General features: G+C 47.9%; 1 protein-coding gene across 1 annotated transcript; it reads right to left on the reverse strand.

Moving 5' to 3' along the window:
* Nucleotides 1-7,263: 7,263 nt before the first annotated feature.
* Nucleotides 7,264-9,045, reverse strand: LOC149325423 (endothelin-converting enzyme 2-like). The gene has a single exon (XM_089564279.1). It carries the CDS (start codon nucleotides 9,043-9,045, stop codon nucleotides 7,264-7,266), a length of 1,782 nt encoding a protein of 593 aa, XP_089420405.1.
* Nucleotides 9,046-23,295: the final 14,250 nt, after the last annotated feature.

The following is a 23,295-nucleotide window of genomic DNA, read 5'->3' on the forward strand; positions in this document are numbered from 1 at the left end:
AAGGAAACAAAAAGCGCGGGTTTTCCAATAAAATTTTAGTTGACAGTCAGCTTCGTCTACGTTCTGTGTGTTCCTTTCTGTGTCTGCGTTTTGTTATTTCGGCTGTTCCCACCAAGAAGTATGAACCAACTAGCTCAGTTTTCTACTCTTTTTTTACCATAGTGATTTCGCGGTGGGTGGTGGTGGAGGTGGTGCTTATACAAGCGGGATTTGCCTTACAGGGGCTTGTCGGCAACTGCTCCGCCTTAGTCACTGGTTTACGAGATTGCGTATCTATCACTAAACCATACGGCCAGTGTCCTCGAAACACTTCAGTAGTGATCATGACATAATCCTGCCTTCGTTCTGGAGTGCTAAGTATACACGATGCGTGAGACGTCATCCACGGGAACACTCAGTCCACTCAGGGTTTCCAGGAGTGCCTCACGCTCGGCACAAAACGCGGGCGCACTAAAACAAAATTGTTCAAGTCACTCATATCACATTAGGCAAACATTGGTTAGGCGGCGCACTGAATCTTATGCAATTTGTGCGCACTCGGTACAAAGGAGTGGCTGTGTCGCGCGACAAGCCCCGCGTAACGCAAGAAAGGTGTAAAAGTGGCCGAAGTTTAGAAAAATGTTGCACCACTAGCTAGCTTCCTTGCGAAGCTGCCTCTGAATGTATAGATCACAGCGGAGAAAGTTGCTGAGTCTGGAAGCATTGTGTAATAATACGATTCGGCAATCAGCATAAGCTGAAAGGCTCCACCTTACTTGCTTTGAAGTTCCTGCAAATACATTAGTTAAAAAGATATACAGATGAGTGTGAAGAGTTATCACGGTCTCTTTATATTTTTTACTCAATCTGTCCTTTTTTTCATTTTCAGTTCTACCTCAGACAGCTACGAACTAAAAATTTTCCCTGCGGAGGGATGTAAAGTCGCCAAGCCCTGGGTGCCTGAGCCAACTTTCACCGCCTTGTCTTTTTGATGCTGCTTGGGGCCACCTGGTGGCAATATGACATACGAATTGTGAAGAAGCGCAATTTTTCTGGTTTTCCAGCCACCCGTTCAATATCTATAGAAAATCGTTGAAATTACTTAGAGATCGCGTTAACAATGCCTCAAAAGCACGAGACTAGAGCCCCTGATGACGGCCTTCATAAGCGCACAAAAGAAAAATATTGATAATTAGTATTGTTTTCATTACCTACCCTCATGGCTCAGTGCTTTCGCAATAGACTGCCGATCATAAGCTCGCGGGTCCGGAGCCCTTCTCTACGGCGTCCCTCAAAGACGATGTGTCGCTTTGGGATATTAAACCCCACATACCATGATTATGTCTTCTTTTAGTGCGTTTGACAGGCGCAGCTGTTGGTGCTTTTACGACTGGAGCTTTTATTGTTAGCGATTCAAGTAAGAGGCGACATCAACACCCCTGCAGAAAGAGCACAGAAGGCTCTGGCTGCTGTTAACGTCACTCAAGGTTACATAGGGCGCAGCTGTCACGAGATCACGTGCTCCACCGCAAGACACCAACATTTAGGCTTGAAGTGAGCAACTGACATCGCCGTAAAAATTGTCTTTTACAAAGAACGTCCTGCATGGGGGGCCCAATTTGATATAACAGCAGTAGTTACAGGCCTGAAAGTGGTTCGAGCTGCCTTTCTCACTCTTGGTTTTCACCCGTAAATGTTTACTGAGACTGCGAATGGAAAAGACCCACCGGGAGCAGCCGTCGTACCAGGAGAGCGATTATGCTGGGTTCTTTACTGTCCACTACGTGAAAGCTGCACCGAATCATTTGTAAGTAAGCATGGTATCACCATGTCGCCAGAAAAAAAGCTCAGTAATTGTATTCTAGAGGCGCCATCTTTTGCGCTACGTGCTGAAAGTTGCTGGCACCCCAATACCGTGCGTCATAAGCCATAAATTCCTGGGCGTGAAGCTTGACATGTCACTGTGCTGGTCCTCACATGTGCAACAGCTGAAAATCAAGCTCTGCTCTTACGCCTCTATCTTTTGTATGCTTTCCACAATCAGGAAAAGGCTAATCTACAACTTCATTACCACGACTGCGTGGCGCTCTCTGTAAAGGTCTTTTGAGCTGCAGTCTTCCAGCTCTTAAGGGTATTTCGCTAACCAATATCAAAATTCTAGAAGCTATGCATGCTAAAGCATCGCGAATCTGCCTCGGCCTTCCTGAAAACACCTCCACAGTGGGTACTGGAGCAGAGAGAAGACGTCTATCTGCATCAGTATTGTTAACGCAGGAGCTCCTTCGTGCCCAGCTGCGGTTTGTGGCTCGTGTACCTAACCATCCACTCGCACAATACTGTATAGAGGACATTTCTGACTTTCTCACATCACAGTACCAGCGCTGTGTCACAAACTCCTCCGAAGCTTGAAGGTACGCAGCGTGGCAAATCAATACCACAGTCCCTGGCATTAAACGCGAAAAAACAAACACCCCAGATCCTGCCCTTAAATACTTTGCTCTTGAGCACATTTATGGTTGCTACAGTGCGTACCGCCACGTGTACACTGATGGCTCTGTCCCATCCATCTCATGACCGAATGGCATATCGATTTTGTCAACGCGCACCACAATATCGGAGACACTCAGGGTGCGTTCCAATTCTCTAGACGTCCGACAAGACGTCTAGTGTGACGTCTAGGAAGCCGTCTACATGTCTACATATTGGAACGTGTCTACTTCACGCGCCACCTTGCGGCACATAAACTGAACTAACATTTGGGAATAGTTGCATTCCTATGTTCTTAAAAATTCTTAATAAAACAAGTTAAAAACGCGCTGTTAGTAGTTTGCTAGTTCTTATTTTTTTTAATTTTTCTGCAATAATGGTGCGTTCATCGCTACCGCTTCAGCAGACGATCTCACCTGCATAGCAGACGATCTCACCCGCACGATTTCCTCTCGCTCGATTCACAAATATAATCGTAGGTCCACAAAGACGGCTTTATTTGCCACCAGTTCCTATAAAAAATCAACTTAACGGAATGACTGACACTTGAAAGATGGTGCGTCTCCGGGCTCCAGTGCCCGCCAAGAGCACGGCTCACTCAGCTCTGACTGCAACAACTGCTCCGCCATCTTTAGACAGGAAGTTAGCCTGCATCAATGTGGACTTCGGCGAAGCAGTCTTCTTGGACGGCTTCGTGAAAAATGGAACGAGTCTCAAAATGGCCGCTGTCCGGCAAGACTTCTATGTAGACGTCTACTTGGGAGTATTGGAACGCACCCTCAGTCGCAGCACCTCGACTACTGCTACCGAGCTGGCTGCTCTGCGAACAGCATTTATTACATTCTACAGCCGCCAACAGGGTCAGCGACTCTCGCGCTGCAATACAAGAGATAAACTCCTCAGGAAGCCTTCAGGAGCAGATCGTCGATGATTTGAACAGACTACACACTGAGGCCTGTGAGCTACGTCACCGTATTCTGCTTCAGTGTTTACCCGCTCACTGCGGCCTCGCAGGCAACGATCGTGCTGACGGTGCAGCGAGGTCGGCGCATAGCAACAAATCCTTGCTCCTACCCATACCTTTACTCGTAGTGATGGCGCGAGACTTCTGGCTGTAAAACCCCGGCAGATGCAAAGCTCTTTGTGGTGTGATCCGCAGCGTTAATCAGACCCCTTCTTCGCATCGACCTCTCTTGTGAATTTCGCATGCCATGCAATATAGATAGACGTGATCGTAATTGCCTGCACCGAATTCGTCTCGATGTTGCCTTCACTAAATTCTATCTTTATAAAATTGGTGCCTCAAGTAGCCCTCTGTGCTCGACAAGTGGTGTGCGCGAGAACCTTGAGCTCTTGATATGCCGCTGCCAAATCTTTAGACCCCATCGCAAAGCACTGTTATGGGCTTGAGGACTCCGTCAAGACGGCCCTGTGTATCTGGAGCATGTCCTATGACTCTGGAGTGATGCGACTTCAGCTACGCAAGGGACAAAACATTGTTAGTGTTTCTTAGGGACATGGATTTAGTGGACATCCTTTGATAATCACGTGTGTTTGTGAGTGCGTGAGGGTTCAGTATGCTTCACGTCGCCTTTCTTTTTATGCGAAGCATACTACTTTAGCTACCACTCCAGCCCTTCACCGTGGTTATGCGCCTCCAAATCACGTGATACATGACGTCACACCACGTGACAAGATGACGTCACGACAGTAGAGAAACGGGGGCCCATCTCGCGCCGTCGCTGTGGTTGTGCGCCTCTAAATCACGTGATACATGACGTCACACCACGTGACACGATGACGTCACGACAGTGGAGAAACGGGGGCCTACCTCGCGCCGTCGCTGTGGTTGTGCGCCTCCAAATCATGTGATACATGACGTCACACCACGTGACACGTTGACGTCACGACAGTGGAGAAACGGGGGCCCACCTCGCGTCGTCGCTGTGGTTGCGCGCCTCCAAATTACGCGACACGATGATTCTTCGCATTCTCCAGGCTTAACCAAGTTAAGCCTCAGCCATTTTTTCTCTTTTTCTCTCTTCTTACCCTCTTCTTCCACCCTCACCCGGAGTTGTATGCCAGGCCCCTAACCATGCAGGCCTCTCCTTTATTCATTGAAGTCTCTCTCTCTCTCTCTCAGGTGTGCCAGTTGGTCACCGTGCTACACGGCGTGAAACGCGCAAAGACAAGAGACATAGAGCCCCAGGAATTCGCCCGGTCCCGCCTCTCAGTGCCTCTCGTCTTTCAACACGAAATGATTCACTTAACTGCTCGGGAGGAAAACGACATGCGGCAGCGATAACTTTAACATTGCCAAGCTTATAAACGCTCAGTTTTCATTGAAACTATAAGCTTTGCGGACAGAACAAAACGAAATCAAAGCTGGAAAACTGCAATTTGCTTTAAATGTCTTCCTTAAAGGGGTTAGTAGACATAGTACTTTAGAGATGAGCTAACGTACGACTCACAAACAATGTCCCCTGTGCTCCTCTTCAGTATATTTAAGTTCGACACCTGAAAATATTGCGCACAAATAATACAGTCGAGCGCGGGAGTGGGGGGAAGGGGGTGTACTTCCGATAGACTACACTGGAAAACGCCTCAAGGAGCACACAATTCTGTACACTACCGCCTGCGAACTTATGAGCGTGGTTGCCAAGCATAAAGGTGGCGCTCGCGAAAATTAGGATCGTGGCTGTGGCTTCGAAGATCAACAACTGTAACTGCGTGAGAAAGACATAGCAATTTATTAAAACGACTCCGTGCTCTTTCTGTCCAGCTTTATCGTATAAAATACACTACACCTATAAACTTGCGTCAGAATGTATATAGATCTTTAGGAGAATCTATCCTTAGATACGGCGTTTCAGTGTATGGTTCTTGTGCACCTTGTAAGATTAAGAAGGTAGATAGTTTCCTGTGCAGAATCTCCACTAATTTATTGTATGGCACTGCTCACGAGAAGTCCGACCATAACACCAGAATGGCTAAAGCAGGAGTTATTCCTCTGCATGACTTGTACTTACAGGTGAGTTCTCAGAAATTACTTTTCAGCACAGTTTAAACAGCCAGATAAAAAACCAGAGTCACTTAGGCATATAGCGCGTTATAAAGTTCCCAGGGTTTACACACATTATGGTAAAAGGACACGACAGTTCTATATACCCTACCATTTTAATAAACTACCTGCTCAGGTGTTTGGTTGTGATTCGTTGACGGCTGTGAAATCTGGACTGCAAGCGTGGTTTGAAAGTTTCAAAGAAAGGAAATACTGAGTTGCTTTGTAATTTCTATCTTGTTTTTCAATTTGTGTTCCATTTATTAACTGCAGATTTTCTTTGCTTTACATAATTCTCAATCGCTAAATTTGTTGACTGAACTATATGTAATATTTCGACTTTGTGTTATTGCTTTTTTTTCTTCTTTCTTCTTCTTCTTTTTCTTCTTTATGGATTGTAAAGTGTGCACTTTCAGCGTTTTGTATTCACCGCATGCTGTTGTGACTGCCGTGGCCCGCCCACAAGCGCTTGCGCTTCTGCGGGCACACGCTATGTACTGTGTATATATATCTTGCAATAAAATTCCTGTATGTATGTATGTATGTATGTAACTCATTCGCACAACGTTCCGGGGTGTTCTCGTCCTCCTCCTCCCGCTTTATGGAAAGCCACCTACTTCATAAACAGAGAGGTCGTACTCTGGAGCAGAAACGTTGGCTACAAAGAGGCCCCGGAGGACTTCAGCATTCAGGCGACATTAGATCCAAGAAAGAGAAAAAAACTTCAAGTTTATTATGCTGGATGCGGTTCACTTCTCAGTTTCCATTTTTGCAGCGAGAAAAGAATCGTTAGCGTCCGCAAATTAAGAGTTAACCGAAAATAAAACAATGCATTTAAAGAGAACCACAACGCTACCAGCTCTGACTTAAATATTTTATTTTGTTCAAGACAAAAGTAAAACTTAGAGGTCAAAATAACATAGCGTGGCGAAATAACCGACCGTGGCATCAGTGGAATCAACACTTGGATACACTGCAAATGCAAATGGATGACTTAACAGTGGCTAAGCAAATAACGTAATTTAAAAATTAAGCACCGCTTGTCCACTTAAATACACAAGAAAAAGCACAAAAGTCGCCAGGTTAAGCTAACAGGTCTACCATCGACGAAGTGTCATGGTGTGCAAACAGCGACTTGCTAAGGAGATCAGATATCACTTTGAACGTCTGCGACCACGTTAACACAAGGGGCCATCAGTTTGTAACGACAGTGAAATCTCAGCGTAGGATTAAGGTCTTTTGCAAACTGGAAGTAGAATTCTTAGTAAGATTACGTCACTTATTGGCCTTGGCCACTATGACTTCAATAGTAAAATACAGAAGAACGTCTGCAAAACCTGCCACAGATCCATGACCAAATATAGCTAAGTACGAAGCTTGGCACCCACCTCGGTTTCCTTGCTTAAGAAGGATATTTCAATATTATGAGCCCAGCTTTCATTAGGGCAGTTCGAAAATTATCTCTGCCGCCATTTTATGCCCGAGAGCAAGGCTATCGTAAAAATGTGAAAACGCCTATGAGACAACGTCACATAAGGTGAATAAAAATACAAACAAAACAGATGAAAATCACTGCAGTTTTCCAAAGTTCTCACCACTTCCTTATAAATTGCACAAGACATTGCTTATAGATTACGCAACATTACACATGCTAGTCAATGCTAGTTGGTGTGCACAGAAACTCACAGTACCGTCGTAAAGCTTAAAAAATTCTAGCATCGCAAAAAATTTTCGTATCAGTCGAAAAAGGTGCACTTATTACTCGGGTTCATCCGTGATCCTTCCGGGCAGCGGAATGCCTTTGCGAAAGCCGCTGAGTGGCGCACAAGTTTGTTGCAGTCAATCGAGAAGGGGTTCTTCACGTCCTGCCGGGTGCATGTCATGTGGCAGATGGTCATAAAAAATACCTTCTCTTCGTTAAGCTCGCTGCTTATCTGCGTTGTGTTCCCGGCTTCGCTGGCTGCGTCGAGGAAGGCAGAGTGGGCTATCTGCAGCGCCGGTATTTCTGGAAACACACTCCTGCTGTCGGCCAGCTCGCTGTTGTTAAAGCACCTATTTTTGGCTTCGAAAACAGCCTGCGAGCTTGCGCTGAGGAACGAGTCGACCAGCCGTCCATCTGGGTGCCATTGGAGTCCCTCCTGGTCGAGAGCCTTGACCAATTCTAAGGCGAGCGAAAAGCCAAATCCGCCATAGAACATTGCCAGAGTGCCTTTGCTGTAAAATAGCGGGCTAGCCACCGCACCGATCGCGACACCTACGGTGTTTTCCACGTAATCGTACTCGAAATACGGCAGGCCATAGTTCTCCGGCATCTCAAGCACTGTGTCAAACTCCGGCGTTCTCTTGATTGTTCGAAAGCTCCGGCGCGAGTTGATGAAGTATTCGCCAAACGACTCTTGTTTTTCAGGAAACCCTCGAAATAGCTCCTCCAGCTTTGAGTCGTTGAGAAATTTGGCCGGAGGCCACAGCCGCAAACTGGCAGCGCGCAGTTTGTCAGTGGCCAAGGATCTACTCTCTGAGTCCAACCAAATCGAATCGTTGAGCAAGTGCACTGCCGTCGATACAAGGCGGTCGAAGCCGGCGTCAACCAGTTCCTTGTCGTTGTGCGTTAGCCGCGACGCAAAGCGCAGGGATAGAAGGAGAACCCTATAGGGCACCTCGATGTGGAATCCGCAGAAGGCGGGTCGCAAGCTTTTGGCTGTCCTGTGGTCGCCGTAACGCGAAACCAGAAGGCTGCTGTCTGACACAGGGGCATAGTGCTGGGCAAATTGCCACCCTAGGAAATCCACGATCTCATCGTTGGTGTATCTCTTGAACAGGTTGCTCACGGTCTGCAGAAAAAGTACATTGGTCGTAACAACAATGTCCTGATAGGTGAGTTCAGGGTTCAAGGCGGTACCGCCCTGAATTTGTTGCAACCATCGGTGGGAACTTATGTGGTTTGTGTACAGTTCGAGATCTCCTATGAGGAACACGGCCGAATGTTTTGGCGATGCTTGTAGCGCCTCATTGATGGCCTCAATAATGTCGCCCTCCATTTCGGCTGTCTGAAGCGCCCGTTTTTTGTGAGCTGATTTGGCGTCACCAAAGAGGGCCACGTAGAAGTCCATCCAGTACTTGACGTAGGCGTCTTTTCCGTCTCTTATGACAGCGCGGTGCTGCTGGCGGTAGAGGGTAATCAGAGGAGACGGCGTCAAAATAATGCTGCGCCTGCCTTTGAATACACCTTTATACATCAAAGACACCCTCACCTTGAACCAGAACGGAGCCTGCCAATTGTAGGCCAGATTTACAAGCACGCCAAGCGCGTCGGTATCTTGTTTTGGTGGATTCGGCCAAGGCAGGCTGAGATCGTTCAAAAATTGGCGGAAATTCTTCAGGTTTGTTCCATACGTGGAGGAGTTGCTCATGCAAGACTGTAGCATAGCCAGTGCCTTGTTGGCCACGGGAAATGCCTTGGATCCTTCCTGCAGAGTGATGCTCAGGTCCAGGAGCCATGAGTAGACCATGTCTACCATAGCGGACGTGTCAAAATCTCTGATTTCTTCTCGTTGTCTGGGCGGTGACCAGTTTGAGCAGACGTGGGCACTGAAGTCGTGGCAGGGGTCAAACTTTGTGCTTCGAGTCTCTTCGAGAAGGCTTGCGTGTGAAAAGCAGTCGTCTGTAACGCAGAAGCCGCTTTTTAATCTCGGCGTCGTCGTGGGGATTAGGAAGAAGAGGGTACCTAAGAAAAATAGCATGGTCGCTATAGCAACGAGGCTGATGAGAATCTCCCTTTTCAGGAGCACTCCTACGCTGCTGGCCAAGGTCTCGCGAGGACTTTTCACCTGAAGACGAAGAGGAGCTTTGTATTACTCGACCCGGAATTGCAGAGTTATGTCATTAAATATGAGAGTCTGTTAATGGGCCCTTTCTAGCATTCCAGTGTCCTGATAGGGTAAAGAAAATCTTGCAAAGGGTGAAACACAAATTCAAGACAGTGTTTTTGCAGGGCTAAAAATAATTTAGGTAGCTTCGGCCTAAGATATCAGTGGTATTTTGACTTTCACGGTGTTACAAATGAACGTATTACTTTTAAGTCTGAAATGTTCAGTGAAGGCAGACAGATTTGATGCCAAAATGAATGAAAGATGTAACAGTAAAGCGTTGCACAAGTGATAATAGTTATAAATGCGAAAGAGTTTAGTAAGCCCTCTCAGAAGAACATGCGTACTTTGAAACAAATTCTCTCATTGGTGGAAAGAGGTCACGTGATCTTGAGCTGTGAGCAGACCACGCACCGTTGCAACACTCGATGCAATTCCAACGGGCCCATCGTGGCGCTGCGCATGAGCCCTACGCGCGCTCCGAATGAGCAAACTGGGTTGCACAAGCCCAACCGGTGGCCGCGTTTGATGTAGCCACCATCCTCGACAGTGGCGCTTAACCGCTGCGCCACTGCGCCAAGACTCGTACGAGGCCTCCCCGCGATCATGAATGCCATTGAAAAGGTCGTGACGCCATGAACACATCGTGACCACCAATACATCTATGGTAGAGCACCGCCAAAGTTGAAGACGTGAGGACCCCAAAATTTTAGTCTCCCACCCTCAAGAATTCCTAAGGACACTAAAAACTTTGGCAGGGCCACTCCCATATTTAATTAAGGGGATTAGTGGGTGAAATCAAGTCGATTAGCAAGTTGAGTTAGTCACACTTCACGTGATAATAAAATAGAAGGTACTCTATCATATTTGAAGGCTATAATTCTTGCATACCAAATAGAGCCAATGCAGCAGTTTCCAAGCCATGTTTGGGCCCGAAAATTGCAAGAACATTAGGCACTCCTTATAGACACCATAGCTGGCAATCTAAACGATATAATATTTTTTTAACAATATGGCTGAGAAGGCCCCTAAGTTTCTCTGCTTGCGTTTCATTTCCTTTCCCGCCCTGAACCAAACGCTACATGGCGAATTGTCTCCTGCTGGAAGTAGCGCTCTCCTCCAAATGTTTATCCTAAAGCGCCCTGCTCAGAAGTGAAACAAAGTTATTGTTGGCGTCAGTGTGCGACACCATCTACTTGTCGTCCGTTGCATCAGAGCGCTGACCTTGTAAAATCAGATGCAGCTCAATTCTTACCATCCCCCGATATTAGAAGACACGGCCGCCTGAAGTGTTCAAATCGGCAACTTACCCTGTCGACCAAACTAAAGTTCTTCAGGTCCAGCCAATTGGGACTCAAAATGGTGCTCTTCCTTGGAATCGCCTTAGAACCGTTGGTGCGAGGGGCCGCGTCCTCGGCAGGTGCAATATCCGGCACTAGGCCGGCGGGTGTCGGGTCGCCTGGTGGGACATCTGCGCTCTCCGGGTAAGCCAGGCAAGTCTCGGCCGCGTCTTTTTTGGTAGACATCGTGGGATGAGCGCCAGGAGGTTGGGTGGAGGTCAGCGTGACGATTACGTCCCCCTGCTTTGTTTCACCACCCGAGGGAGCCTCTTGCACGCCGAAGGCCACTTCGCTGGTTTTTTGCCGCGAGTGCTTGAGATATGAAGCTTTGTCCCGAGCTTGCTACGATGGCTGATTCTCTGCGACACGTTCAGGATGCGGCGCTTTACGCCTCTCAGCATCGCTTGGCTTTGCAGGCTTCGAAGCGGGGTTATCTGAGGTTGGCTTTGCTGTTTCCACTTTGATGGTTGCACCCTTAAGGCGGCTGGTGGAGCTGCCAGTTAATACGCGTCGACTGCGGTTGTCATCAGTACTAGTTGACGGCCTGCGAGGCCTCTTAATGGAAGATCCCTTTTTGACTGCCTCCTCGGTACCTTGCGGAGGGTGAGATTGGTTCTTTTGCTCTGCGGCGGCTGTCGCGCTGGGCCTGCGTCTCTTACGAGTGGACATCTTAGACATCTCTCCGTCTGGCTTCGAAAGGCCACGTTCCTTGTCGGGAGCACCTGGTCCAGAAGACATAACGTCTCGGCGGCAGAGTATGGCACAGCCAGAGCCTACAACGAACACAATGGTGCGGAACTGTATGAGCCAGCCATATGCCGTTTGTGTTTCCTAATAAAGACGGACAGACATCTGTTACACAGCTCTGGAAAAAAGTTAGAAAGTGGTTTAGTTTATCCTTTCAGAATCAGCTATCAACAGCGCCCATCGCTACTTCAGTGGAAATGCATAATAGCCTGCAGAAAAGTACATCATACTGCACTCCATACTACTTCACGGCGACACGTTAGAAGCACGAAACATGTGATGCCAGAAATGAAGTACAGTAGAGCCAACGCCTGAAACCTTCTCTTTCTGAGGTTATATGCTTGGCGCTGCTTTTTCTTTTCCGTGCTTGTCATATCCTGTTCCACTGAGCAGAACTAGACTGGCAGAGCGTTGAGTACGGAGCACCTGTAATGAAGGATTTACAAGCGGAGTCGTGGCCACTCCGCGTGTGCTCGCAGTTACTGATGCATAGATGGCTGCCTCTAGAGCTAAGGTGCGAGAGAATAGGTGCGTCGCTAGAAATTAATATATTGTTGTTGTGAGTATGCGGGGTCAGGACACCCAGGGTGTACATCAAGATGTTTTCGCAGTTCTTTTCTGCTAAAAGAAAGTTTTTTTTGGGAGAAGTATGGTTTATCAAAAAAATCCTTGAGTAAGAACATTTTCGGGGGGTAGTTGGTTAATAATTCTGTATCGATCAGCGGCAACGCCAACCGGCACAAGTGACGAGGAATACAGGCGTGTGTTCGTATGTTTCCTCGTCTCTTGTGCCTGATTGTATTGGTGGTGTTCGATACAGGGTCCTTAGGCAGCTCCCATTATGTTTACTCCGGAAGTAGGCTCTGTTCTCGCCAGAGCAGCTGGTTTGGTTACCCAGAGGCACGCAGCGCGCATTGTAAATTCCTTTGGAGGACCTACTGAGTGAGTGAGTGGAAAACTTTATTAAGGTCTAGGTTTGCTTTTCGTCTGCGGCTTTCAGATGGCTTCGGCCATCTACGTGTACAAAGGTCGGTTGCCCCTAGTCCAGGGCTCCGCTGGAAGCTGGTGCCAGTTTTGCTAGAAGAAGAAGACCTTCTTTGTCGATTCGGCGAACGCTGCACAGCACTCCCTCCCATTGCTCCGCACTCGGGTTTGTTATAACGGGTACCACACTGATCCTCTGGCATGCGCACATTACGTGGTACAGCGTGGGTGGTTTCTTGCATCAAGGGCACTTGTAAGTGTATTGTGTGGGATACAGTTTGTTGAGTACGTGCAGGCTCGGGCACGAGCCTACAGCTAAGGGAGTTGTGTGGTGGTGGATACCGATTTCTGCAGCCCTTGTATTAGTTTAGTATCGACGAATAATCTGGGGCTACAGGTTCGTTCCCCTCGAGGTCGCCTACTTTGGATGCTCGGTAATAAGTAAGTGTACCCTCGAGCTATCCTGTCCGCCTGTTGGTTCCCTGTTACTCCCGCGTGTCCCGGCGTCCTTATTATCGTATGCCTGATTGGTTCTTCGTTTGGTTGTCGTTGTGTTATGTGGCCCCAGAGCGGAGTATGCGGAGCGCTCTGTGCCCTATTCTGCCGCGTAGGCAGTTGCGGCATGTTGTTTGTGAGTCTGTAAGGATGGTTAGAGACCGTTTAGATCGGTAGCCCTCCGCTGCCGCTAGAGCGACAGCCGCTTCCTCAGCCTCGACTATCGTACAGTCTTGTAGTGATGCGCTGGTGATCTAGCGTAGGTTCGAGTCAATCACCGTTGTTACCGCATTGCTGTTGTGTTGACCCGCTGTTCTGGTCTATGTGGCTGCGTCCACGTATACCTTCGTTGCTTGGGGTGCTAATGACTTATGTAGGTATTCAGCCCTTGCCTCACTGCGTGCTTTGAGCAGGTTAGGATCCATGTTCTTGGGTATGGGCGTTCCTTTAGTGTTTTGCGATACTCGACCTAGTGACATATTTCAGCATACTCGGCCTCTGAATAAATCAAATGACACTTGTGCTTTTACGTCGTTCCAGCGTATATTGACAAACTGAGACCTGTTCAGCCTGGCGCCATGTGTCAGTGATGGCTAACAAACCCTGCAAAATGAAGAGCGTACTGCAAGGTCCATGCGCTTCATTCCTGTCGTGTAGGCGGCCATTGGCCTCAACACAAATGACCCATTATAGAAGGCACTCGTTGGCATAGGAAGATGCATCTGATCACCATTACTGGGAATGTTGCATTACCATACGGTACCGATTCACGGATCAGAGTAAGTAAGTGCAAGAAAAAGGCTTATTGGTCAGTCGTGACCCATTGCAAGCATTGGCGCGTTGTTGTTTACCAGCTACGACTATAAAAATGAAAGAAAGTTGGCTTGATTAAGATGCGCGCTCACCAGTTAACGGCAAGTCTCAGAGAACACGGTAAAGTTTATGGAGCGGCTATGAAAACACTTTAGTTGAAAGCTTGAGAGGGCAGACTAAGATTTAGAACTTCTTTGTGTCTCCGTCTTGTGGAGCATGGGTATAAGCGTCTCCGGCGAAGCCATTGCCGACCGCAGGGGTAGCACAGCGAGTTTAGCAAATTCCTCGTATGGGTAATGCGCGGGGTTTCACTCCAGGTAGCCGTGGGTGCTCGCGAATTTTTTCGCGTGTGCAACCTTTACCCTGCCCTCGGACTCTAACCTGGCGTTGTGGCCGCGCGAACTGCTTAGAAACACGGGTCTCTGACGCCGGCCTGCCTAGACTAAACGCAAGGGCTAACGTGACGCGCATTAACCAAGCTGCCATTGGTGCAATGAAATGGCGATCATCATTAAGCACCAGACGGCGGGACAGCGCGAAATGGCATAGCAAACAGCACTGATCGAAGTTGTCTTGTAAAGGCTGTTTGCTGGACGTTAGGTTTCATCGTAATTTACTGCTCCTGTATGACCGTTACCAAGGAGACCAGTAGGGGTCGCCGTTACGTTAGGTAACGTTTAAAGGGATACTGAGGCGGTTTTCGAATCGGCTAATTTTTTAGGGTTTTGAAGTAGTGTCATTGCTGATCACGTCTCTGAAATTATTTTTTCGATTTTGGCTAAAACACTGGCGCAATTACCAATTAAAAACGCGATGTTCAAATCTCCCGCGCCCCGCGCAAGCGTAGGAGAGGAGAACAGCGGAGAAGGAAACCTCGTTCATGTCGGCCAACGTTACGTCACGTTGAGAAGCCGGGGATACCTCGGCGCACCCGAGCGAGCTTTCAGCGCGCGTTGTTTCTCGTGTTGCGTGCGTTGTCACGTACAAAGCCTGTCAGCCGACCTTGAGAATCAGATTCAACACGAGGTACTACTCTGCGTTCGTGTCAATGAACAAATACGGCCGAGACTGTGTCGTCTTCCACTGTTTTTAGCAAGATCAAAAGTTCGCAGCGCAAGCGCTCGCTGCTGTGACGAAGAATTCAAGCTGACCAAAGCAAGCCTACTCTGCTCGAAGCATTTTCGTAAGAGCGGCTACATGCAGAGCTTGTCCCTAATGTGACCTCTGGAGATTTCTGTCGAAAAGGCGCGGCTGAACCATGACGCAGTTCCTTCGATTTTCGTGCGCATGAGAGGCGTGTCACCATTCCGAAGAAGCGCCTCTTTTAAAAGTAGAAACATGCTCACTTAGCCCATGAGGAAACCTTATAGAGGCTCAAGCATGTGTCGCTATCCTCAGCTTAGGTGCGGCCAGACCACCTGAGACGTGCTCAGCTAGGCTCGGTTAGAGATTTTATACTCGGTTCGACGTGTCAAAGCAAGCAAGCAAGCAGAGCAAAGCACAATAAAGCAAAGCAAGCAATCATCGAAGCTTTTCATATGCGGCATCTCGTTGAATCGTAGCTCAGCAATTAAAATGAAAGCGTTCGACATTTATTTCGGATGCAAATTTATGAGAGAAATGAATGCCAACCGAGTTTTTGCAAGAAAACACCGCAACCTTACTCGGTTTCTTCATAAAGTTGTGGCAGCGGGCGAGTTGCAGCTAGCTTGGCTTTTAAACACATATATAGTTGGCAACTACTTCACTGAACCTAAACTGCAAATCTAGGAAGGGAGAATGTTTCCGAGGCAGCGATTAATATTTTCTGGCATATGCTGAACGCGCCATGAGTGAAGCAGCAGCCTTGTGCGCGTATTTGGCTTGTTTTCCAGCGCACTATGATTGCGTCACTATCTTGTGGTCACATGCCTCGCAGTGCTTGGCCACTGCGCTTCGCTAATTTTGACGCCAACTTTGTGCTCCTTCATCGTTTCCTTGAAATACTTTCTTGCCCCAACCTGCTACGCCGGGTACTGAGAACAGGATTTTTTGTACACAGTGCTTTGGTCCTTTTCTTTAGGATGACGCTCTTCCGGGCGAGCCAGGAGGCGTCCGGTGGGGGTATTTGACTTGAGTATTGTTCGCACCACTTCCTTTCCGAGAATACGAGCCGAGGTTGTGCTGGCACCTTTTACGCATGGTCTGCATCGCGTCTTTGACGCTGGCGTATGCTTGTGCTAGCCGTAGAATTTTTTGCTTGCGTCTTTTTTGGTTTCAGGCGATACGTGGAATGAGCAAACTGTAGTATCCTTTTCTTCGGAGGTCAGTAAAAAAAAAATAGTCGCCGTATCCGCTTTTACAACGACATGGAAAGCTGCGATCTGCACTCAACGCAGCGCCGGATCCGCATCGGCAGCTTCTCCAGTCCTCAAAGTGACGTCACGACCTCTCTTGACCAATCACGGGCGGCGGCGCGCCGCGCGGCGTGCACCGCGGCACAGGCCGCATATTTCGGCTAAAGAACGCAATTCGCGCTTGTTTTTGCCTTATTTGGATGGGATATTCCAGTATGCAGCATGAAAACTATAGGATGCCGCTGCCAGCCAGATTTTCAAAAAAAGTGCTTTAGTCTCCCTTTAAGCATGCTAGCCCGCACTTTTTTACACAGACGCGATAATGTTTCGCGCGCATCGAGAGACTTTCTTTCGTGTCAAGGAACCACACGAAGCCGGTGACGTGGCACAGAAACAGCAGCTGGGCGACGTGACGCAAGGCAAAGAGACGCACGATCGTGTAGGAGTGATCGCTACTGTTGCGCCATTTTCGGTCGGATGAGTAAGGAGCCGTATAGGCAGCAGAGTACCGGATTAGTCAGCTAGAACCAGAGATCTGTACCCACCGTTGATATGCGGTTGCATATCACTGAGGTGTACTCAGTGCCTTTATTATTTCAGGGATAAAAGCTTCGAAAAAAGGAAATAATTTTCTGCAAAACAGTACTCTGCAAGCCTCAAGTATATTAATAAAACACGTTGCGGGCCTAGTTGGTGATGCATTTTCTTTTCTTAAAATTTAGATAGCGCTACATTTAAGACGAATACACAGAAAGACATGACTGGCGCTGACTCCAACAATGTTTACTGACACGTATTTTTGTTTCACATGCAAGAAAGACAGCAGTTAGCAAAAGCCCATCTATAACTGGCCACAGAACAAACGGCCAGGAAAACTGGAAAGGAGAAACAGGGGGGAGAGGAAAGTGAGGTCGCACTTTTTTTCTTTGTCTATTCTACTCAATATGACAGCAAATACATCAAAGTATATTAAGGACATGGTACTGCATTTCTTCCCCCATTTCTAAGCACTGTGAATTCGCTGGTATGCAGGGAGACAGAGGTGGTGCTGACACATATGGCCTCTTGCAATCATAAAAAAAGGCTTCCGATATTTCCCGAGCTAATCTATCTTTCCCCCTCGTCAGCATTTTTATCTTGTCAAGCTGTGGCTCATAGTTCTGATCGTTTTGACCCTTTCAAGAAGGGCAGTGGGCGGGTCGATTGGTGCTTGAGTCTAATGCGTTTCCAAACGTTCTTTCATGTTTCCTGTCACGTTCATTAACAGAACGCTCAGTATGGCCAACGTACACTTTGCCACAAGAAAGGGGCATCTCAGAGACCACACCCCTGGCACATCGAACAAAAAAGGGCTTGGCGTGCTTCTTCTCTAGAGCCAGATGTTGCAGGGCCACTACTGCTGACCTTAGGGCACATCTGGGCCAAGTTACACGACACCGAGAGAAACCATCGGGACACCGTACTTGTTGCCTATCCTTTTTACCATTTTAGGTTGTGGGACACCTTGTGGATGTATGGAATAGCAACTTTTTTGGCGTTCCCGAGTCTTCCTGGTCTCCGTGTTTTCTTTTCCCTTCCCTTAAATTTCTGTAGCAGTGCCTCGGTCACACATGTCAACACATAGGCAGGGAACCCTGCATTGCGCAGTCTGGCTACCTCGCCCCGAAAGCTCTCTTGCATCATGTGAGTGCATCACTTCACGAGTGCGGATTCTAGAGAAGGGGCCGCAATAGCCTTCTTAACAGTTTGTCATTGGGCCGAAGCAAAAGGATAACATCTTTTTTGGCTCTAGCGCGGTAGCACCAGCGTACACACGTTTCTCCGAGCATGAGGTTGAGGTCTAGAAACTGGAGCCCCAAGTGACAGCCTATTTGCACTTTAAAGCACAAAGTAAGTTTTTATCCAGGTAAAAAACAGCGTGCAAAGAGTCCCAATGGCTGCAAATCGCCACAGCAAAACACCATAGTTAGACGAGTACGTGAGAGATAAGGGGTTCACATTTTTTTTGAAGATGGTCTTCATGCTAGAAATTGCAGAAAAAAAATATATTGACAGTGGTTTAGCTCTGGTTAAGCCTAGCAGATTGCGAAAGCAACGAAGAAAGAGGGGGGGGGGGGATTGAGAGCGCGCGGCAGGGGCGGCGGCCCCGACACGCTAGCTATGCGCCGCTACTGTGCATGCGCAACTGCCGAGCGCGTCGGAGCCACCTCTGAGTCACCCGCACAGCGACGGCGGCGGCGCGCCAGCTGTGTGCAGTGACGTCACTGCTCCTCGCGCACGCGCAGTATCGCCTTTCCTCAGTTCCGCGAAATGGCTTGGCGACTTCTGTAGTGTTGCTTTCGCAACAAAAATGATTGTATCGGTGACAAAATCTCTCCAGAGTCCAAAGACGTGCTGGTCAGCTTAGTGTTCTGGGAAATATTCACTACAGTGGCTATCTCAATCGAAAAGGCACCCCAGTTGCAATAACATGTCTACGGAATTCGCTTTCAACAAAGGAATCGGTGCTAGCTGGAGCACACTCCAAGAAGAAGCTGCGCATTTGTTGCATATTGCGGACAACGCTTCAAAAGGATAATCTATAGGGTAGAGCAGTTAATCTTGTGACGGACGACACTGAATTACCCCGTCAAAATCTGCCACTTAGACGCTTTGAACTCTTTTGGTAAGCACTGCAGTTATTTTGCTTACTCACTCTTCTTTTACGGCCTGGTGTGATTTGCTGGAAGCTTCCGATGTGCTTGAATGACCGGTGGTGTTTCGTTGAAACCCTCGCGGACACACGGGATGGTGCTGCAGAGAATGGTGATGACCATTAAGAGTGATCGACTGCTTTGGTGCGATCAGGAGGAATGTGCTAATGCTTTAGTTTGGCTTATGGTTTAGTTCATGGGGATTAACATCCCAAAGAGACTCAGTCTATGAGAGACGCCTTAGTGAAGGGCTCCGGAAATTTCGGCCGCCTGGGGTTCTTTAACGCGCACGGACATCGCACAGTACCCGGGCCTCTAGAATTTCGCCTCCATAGAAAATAAACTGCCGCCGCCGGGATCGAACTTGAGTCTTTCGGATAACCAGCCGAGCACCCTAACCACTAAACCTCCGTGGAGGCTTGCTAACGCTTTGGTGACAAACCAGTGTCATCTTTTTTTTTTTATTCGCTTGTTCTGAACAAAGAAAAAGCTATTAAAAGATAAAAAGTGTGTTATAAAAATGTACCCCGCTCACGCACTCAAAATGTTTATTAACCTGCCGCGACTCCGAAAAAGCAAACACGCCAAACAAACCTACAAACTTTAACCTCAAACCAAAAACTCGTCTCCGCTTCCTGGAACCAAACCCTCATGTCAAGATCTTGCTATTTCACTTCGTTAGGTCCTCTGGTAGCTCTTGTTCTGTCAACTTAATATAGTTTCACATGGGTTGATACTAAATGGACCGTAAATAGAATTCGTTAATAAGATCCGGAAAATGAAACAAAACTACCCCACATATAGTTAGGTTCACAAAAGTGATGTCGCGGGCTAGGTTGTAACGCATATCTGTAGGAACAGCGCAGTAACAGCGCTATGTGTGTATGTGTCCCTCTTCGTTGTGTCCTGTTAACTACGCTGTTCGTATAGATATCTTGAAAATAAGGCATGCTCAACTTTGCTCCATTTAGTCCCAGGCGCATTCTCATATCTCCATTTTAGACCTTCCCTTTCCCGCAGTGAATGACTTCTACGAAGCAGGTACTGCTGTTTCTGTCGTATAAATCGATTACGCATTGTGCCTTCCTTTTTCTAATCGTTATTCACCAGCCTCTGCTGATACTAAACTTTAATGTTTCCATCTTAAACCCACTCGAAAGTTTGCGCTGCATTAGTCCACCCTCTGCCTCGTCGTAGCTGTTTGCATTGCCTAGTTAACACGGGTAACTGCTAGACCGCAATTTAGCCGTTGCGGAAAGGAATTATTGTCGCGCCTAAAGCGATTTAAGAGACGGTCCAGAAAGGCGTCTGCTAGCACCTGCTCCATCCGTATCGTGTGAGATCTCTGGCCATATCGAGGAGGGATAAGTCCGGCAACACTGAAAGCTAATGGTGCGCGAAGAATCTTGCAAAAACCTTGCATGACCGGCCAATCAGACACACCCAAGGGATGTGGCCGCTAGAAGACTTATGAGAGCTGACGCTGGCGCATTTGACAGCTTGCTGCTCCTAGAAATCCACGAAGAACGTTTTCGTTGACCGGTTGACGAAACCGAGAGTTATTGGTTACAACATGCCTGACTGGCGCGCACACAACTCTTATCGGACAAATTACTGTGCATTTACTATCCGAGTTGAACATGGCTGAACGCTAGCGGTAGGGTTACGGAGCACATAGATTGTCCTACGGACAAAACGTATGGGTTGGCCGGACGTTGTTCGCAATACAAACGCCTCGCTCACAGTTCTGATCGCGCATGCTTACCTTTCAACACTTGGGAATCCGATGCCTGTAAGCAGCTCAGCAGGCCGCAGCGGTTCGAAGTTCTGGGAGATCGGACACCGAGGTTATCCAATATGTCGCCCGGAAGCAGGTGTGGTTCTCGCACTGATGATGATTTTTATCAAGAACAGTGCGCGCTCATGAATTGGTACGCATAGTGCCAAATTCAGATAGATTCTTGAATTATAAACTCCATGACGAAGAACGCAAATTGAGAGGTTCAAGTATACCTAAAAAAGCGGAGTGATCTAAATATTTTCGAGACCCACTCTTTTATTACGCAAATGAGGCAATCAGGAGGTGGCGAGGTCAGTGGATGCATGCGATCCACGCTGCATGCGTAGACGAATACGAAGAGAAAGAGGCCTGCATGTTCAGCCTTTGGCGTAACCTCCATTAAGCCTGAGGGCATCATCATCATCATCAACCTCCTCCCTGTTCTTGGCCGATCCCCCGCCGTTGTTGGTATGTGCCATATTTTGAAATGCTTACAACGACAACTTCCGTTGGAGCATTCGTTTATGCAGTTAAAGACAATGCCAGGTGTCCGTGACCGTTTTGCGCTGCGCAATAACAGGTTTAAATCTTGACGTGCGCCGATAATAGTTCTCTATGTCGAACCTTTGCGAGTCATGTGGTGAAGCTGAATCACTTGATAAATTTCTTCTCTTCCCTCTCACCCGCTTAAGGCTTCCTATTTCTGTTCCGGTTATCTCCTCACTTAAGGGAAGCGCCAAAGGCTATGGCCCAAACCAGTGTGCGATTCTTTTCGTGATTACATTATTTGGTCCGAGAAATTCCTTCGTTAATTGTAATTGTATTAACTGTTAACTCAAAATTTCACGACTGAGTGTCGAACTTAAGTCTTATGCGTTCCTCCTGTGGGACTTTTCAACGCAACATATCGCGCGCTCTTGGTATGTGCACCTCTACCAGGGGACAACATGGACGACCGCCGCACGGGTAGATGAGAGAGACGTTCCTGGGCGTCACAACTGTTGTTGTTACTGACAAGACAGGGATACGTGCTCACAGAAACTCGGTGGCCCTATCGGCGAACCGCAGGGGAAACAGGTGTCGGCAAAATAGAGGGAAAGTTCATATCATGTGACCTTCTCGGAATCTAAATACTCCGGGGGGGTGGTGGGGGGGGGGGTCGATCAGGAAGAAATGGGCAAATGAAAAAAAAAATATCCGACACCCCTCTCACAATTTGTGGGAAATAATAATAAAACATGGTGGCAGGTGAACAGCTGGTCGGTATTTAGCGGAATGTACTGCAGCTTAGAGGGTATGGTCTTTGTGTTGATTACTGTGAAACTTTAATAAGTCGCCTTTGTGTAGCTGTCGGGCGATATTCTTGTGCCCAGAAAAATGTTATAAGGTATTTCGGACAGCTGCTAGCGAGCACTGGAAAGCTTTCAGCCTACGCCACTTCGTTGCAAGAAGTGCCGTCTTTTGTATAAAAATCATACAGATAACGAACAGTTTTTTTTTCTTCAGCATTTAGGCTCCAAGTAATCAGCCGCTTTGGTAGGGCAGGCAATGAGAATTCAAGATAATTCCAACTGTGTTTCCAAGAGAAGGCGCGCGTAGCAGGGGCGGAAGAAAGTTAGGTGGCTGGATAGAATTAAGAACTCTGCCGAGATACGGCGGCCACACCTGGCGAAGGACAGGGTTAATTGAAGAGAGAGAGAAAAGAATTTTAATGAGGGAAAAGGTGGAGAGGTCGGCCGGTGGTAACATGGCCCTGGCCTGCTACTCCACACAGGGGAAAGGGAAGAGGAGGAAAGGGAAAGTGCGAATGAAGGCTGATGATGGCATAATACAATGAGTTTCACGGGTGATGTCTACACACACACACACCACACACACCACACTGGCTGGCACTCGCATCGCGGTTAGTAGACGCACATAAAACTCATAAAACTGGTGTCAGCAACACAAACACCGACACATGTCATTAACCATGTAGGTTGTGCACAGGCGGTCACAGACGAGTATCCAGGCCTGTTTCACACAAAAAGTTGAGCAGGGCCTTTGTCACACGGCACCAATCAGAACGTCTCGTCCTGGCGCCCAGAAGAGTTTCCTCAGAGAGAGGGCGAGAGTCCAGTCGTTTCACGGCCGCCTCCAATGTTGTTCTTTCAGCAGTATAGTTCGGGCACTCGCAAAGAAGGTGTCCAATAGTCTCTGGAGTGTGGCACTGTGCGCGATTTGGGTTACTTTCGATGCCGATCTTGTGAAGATAGTGTTTGGTGTAGGCAACGCCAAGCCGTAGCCGGTGGAGTAAAGTCCCATGACGTCGCACCACCATAGATGGCAAATGTAATCGTGAGCCAGCGTCAAGCTTACAGACGCGGTCCTGTTGATGACTCGAATCATGCCAGTGCGACTGCATTGCCGCTTGCATTAAATGCGCCAACAAGGCTCCAATGTTTGATCTAGAAAAGGCTATCTCAATGAAAGCACCATCACTATGTGCCATCCGAGCCTCGGCGTCAGCACGCTCGTTTCCCGCTATGCCGCAATGGCTCGGTATCCATTGAAACTTTATGGCCGTTGCCCTGCAGTGGGCGTAGACCGGCTACGACGATGATGATCATAAATCCGCCGTACACTTGAAAACTAGAGTTACTTATATACCTCGTCTAACGATTCTTCTAATACCGTTCAAATTTTAAAGAATGAGTTACCCAGAGAGAGCAGAA

The sequence above is a fragment of the Amblyomma mixtum genome, chromosome 10 (genome assembly GCF_055824585.1).
Source record: "Amblyomma mixtum isolate Tamu chromosome 10, ASM5582458v1, whole genome shotgun sequence".
In the NCBI taxonomy this organism is placed as follows: Eukaryota; Metazoa; Arthropoda; class Arachnida; order Ixodida; family Ixodidae; genus Amblyomma; species Amblyomma mixtum.